Source organism: Sinocyclocheilus grahami, unplaced genomic scaffold, assembly GCF_001515645.1.
Source record: "Sinocyclocheilus grahami isolate Dianchi unplaced genomic scaffold, SAMN03320097.WGS_v1.1 scaffold8.1, whole genome shotgun sequence".
Taxonomy (NCBI): domain Eukaryota; kingdom Metazoa; phylum Chordata; class Actinopteri; order Cypriniformes; family Cyprinidae; genus Sinocyclocheilus; species Sinocyclocheilus grahami.
The window spans coordinates 910,585-913,084 of record NW_015505187.1 but is presented as its reverse complement, the minus strand read 5'-3'; the positions used below and the strand labels follow the sequence as shown (position 1 = coordinate 913,084).

At 41.3% G+C, this 2,500-nt stretch overlaps 1 protein-coding gene across 5 annotated transcripts in view; it reads left to right on the top strand.

Annotated features, from left to right (window-relative positions):
• Positions 1–1,164, top strand: part of anks1b (ankyrin repeat and sterile alpha motif domain containing 1B) — a 207,248-nt gene extending 206,084 nt beyond the window's left edge. For all 5 annotated transcript variants that reach the window (XM_016278922.1, XM_016278944.1, XM_016278938.1 and 2 more), the window contains one exon: positions 903–1,164. In XM_016278922.1, the coding sequence (XP_016134408.1) occupies positions 903–951 (49 nt within the window). In that variant the 3' untranslated portion in view covers positions 952–1,164. The remainder of the gene's footprint in view (positions 1–902) is intronic.
• The last annotated feature ends 1,336 nt before the right edge of the window (positions 1,165–2,500 follow it).

Genomic DNA, 2,500 nt, shown 5'->3' with positions numbered 1-2,500 from the left:
ACGATACGGGAAGATCCCGCTCAGCCCTCGGGGCCGCCACGCTGCCGATCCTCCTCCAAAACACACAAAAAAGTGTTGCAAGCGGTTGTTTTTCATTCAGTTTTACCCCCTCACCTTTTTTGATTTCTCCTTCCCTCCGTTCCTCGCTATTCTTTCCTCGGCTTCTTTGGGAAGCGCCTCTTCAGCCTTTCCCCACTGCCCCCCTCGACTGCTTGAATGACAACTTAAAACCGTAATGCTGCTACAAGCCTTATAAACACACATGTTGTTTTTAGAGTCGGGATTTTCTCTTTCCTTCTTTCTTTCTTTCTTTCTGACTAGACAGTGTAGGGTTAGCGAGGCGGGAGGGAAACGGAGAGATTTTTGCGAGGTGGAGCATCCGAAACGGCTGGCATAGAAGCGGAGATTGGACTTCACACTGAGGACATTTTGCTTGTGTTGTTTCTTTTGTCTCGTAGTTTTAATTTGTAGTACCAGCGCTTGTCAGAGAGAGAGAGAGAGAGAAAAAATCTGCTGCAATTTAAATTTCCTTAATTAGGGGAGATTTTTTTAGTTTTTTCTTAAACGGCACACAATTTACGAGCTCGTTCTAGTCAGTCAAAGCATAAAACTAAATGGTGGACGCAGAAGTTTGTCAGATAGCGTATAACGAAGGATTGCTTTACGACGAGACACTCGCCAAAAATTGTCTCTGGAATTGCGCGCGTTCCTTACTTTCCGAGATTTTTTTCCGTCGTATTTTCTTTCTCTCCCTTTTTTTGGTTTTGCCTATGAACGAAAACCCGAGCCAGTCCTGAGACATGCAGTGTAGTTGATGGAAAGCATGCAGTCCATGTGAACTGGAGAATGGGGGGCTTTTTTTTGATGGACACTTTGGATAAGTGATGTGATTTCATTCACAGGGCAATGGCGGACGCCCATGTCTATTACAGTGGAATTCAGAGAATGTAGCCTGCCCCTAACATGGACCCTCACTCTCACATGCATTGCAAAAACGGACCGCAAATACAGAACCTAAAAGCGTCACCGGAGCCTCTCGTATCGCACGTGTAAGGATTCGCACAAGGACTTTTTCGCCTGGGACTTGGCGTACGCTACAAGGACCGCCGACGTGGACCCGTGGCCTTTTAACAAAACACTCGCATGCACCCGCGCACACACACACACTGCATAAAAAAACAATAGGAGGAGACTGTGGAATTGGAATGTACACTTTTCAAGAGGCAGCGATTCGAATCGCGGTCTGAAGGACGAACTTTGGAAAGACTGTCGCTGCGGCGACTCGGACGCACTACACTGACTTTTCACCGAATATCTTGTCCAAAATACCATGGCATGTCTGGACTGGGATAAAAATGGACATTTACATGAATTGCTGTATTTTTTTTTTCTTTTCTGTTTTCTTTGTTTCTTTCTTCTTTTGTTTATTTTGTTTGTTTGTGGTTATTGATGTACAAATATGAATATGCACAATGTGAATGGACTCATTGCACTGGACAACCACGAAATGGACACGTCTCGTGCCAAAGTCACTACGGAGCGGTTGTTGACGTAATTGGCCACGCCATGCAGATTAATATTCATATATTGGCAAGGAATTTTACTGTTTAATAGAGAACTATATTACCATTACTGTAATATTTACAATTATTCTAAGTATTATTCTTATCGTGCAATTCTCGTCTGATGTCGTCTTAACGTTACATTATTTTTATATGACGCGTCGAGCTCGAATACGCAGCCATTCGAGAAAACAAAAAAGATTATTCTAGTACTACGGAGGACGTGCGAACGTCCGGATGGCTCCACTTGCGTTTCAGATGAAAATATAAAAACAGATGTCTTATTTTCACTCATTGTCACTGTAGAATTTTGCCACAGTTCTGTAAATAAATATTTTGTTGACTCATTGTTCATATATGTAATTAAAAAAACAAAGGAAAAAAAACATGTATAAAGAATGAGAGAAAAAAAATCGAATAAATTGCATTGGTAAACAAGGTACCAAATTTGGCAGGTCAAAGTGCAACACATTAAAACAAAACAACGGTTTGAGCGACGGGTGGATTTGTGACATCATTGCTGACTAACATATGTGTAGATAGGCTTGGGCGTCCAGCACACAGATTTTGTAAGTTTGGTCTTTATTTATATTCTTGCAAAGCACATGGAATAAATCCAGATCGTAGAAGCACTGTTCCTTCTGTGAGTCACGTTCCTTTCTTTTCTCTCTGTATTTATTGTGTGGTTTTGTGTGTGGAGTTTAACATACTCTGGATTTTTGGCAGACTTGTGTCTTAATAGAAGATTCAAGACAGAGCCTACAGTTGGCTTTGGTTATAAAGTTGGTTGGTATATAGAAAGCATAACATCTTTCTATCTATCTATCTGCGTTCTATCTACCTGATGTTCTGTCCCGCTGTGTCCATATCTAAAGATTGTTTGTGATATTTATTTGTGTATGTACTTATTAGTAGCCTCTGGGGTAGCTACAACAAAT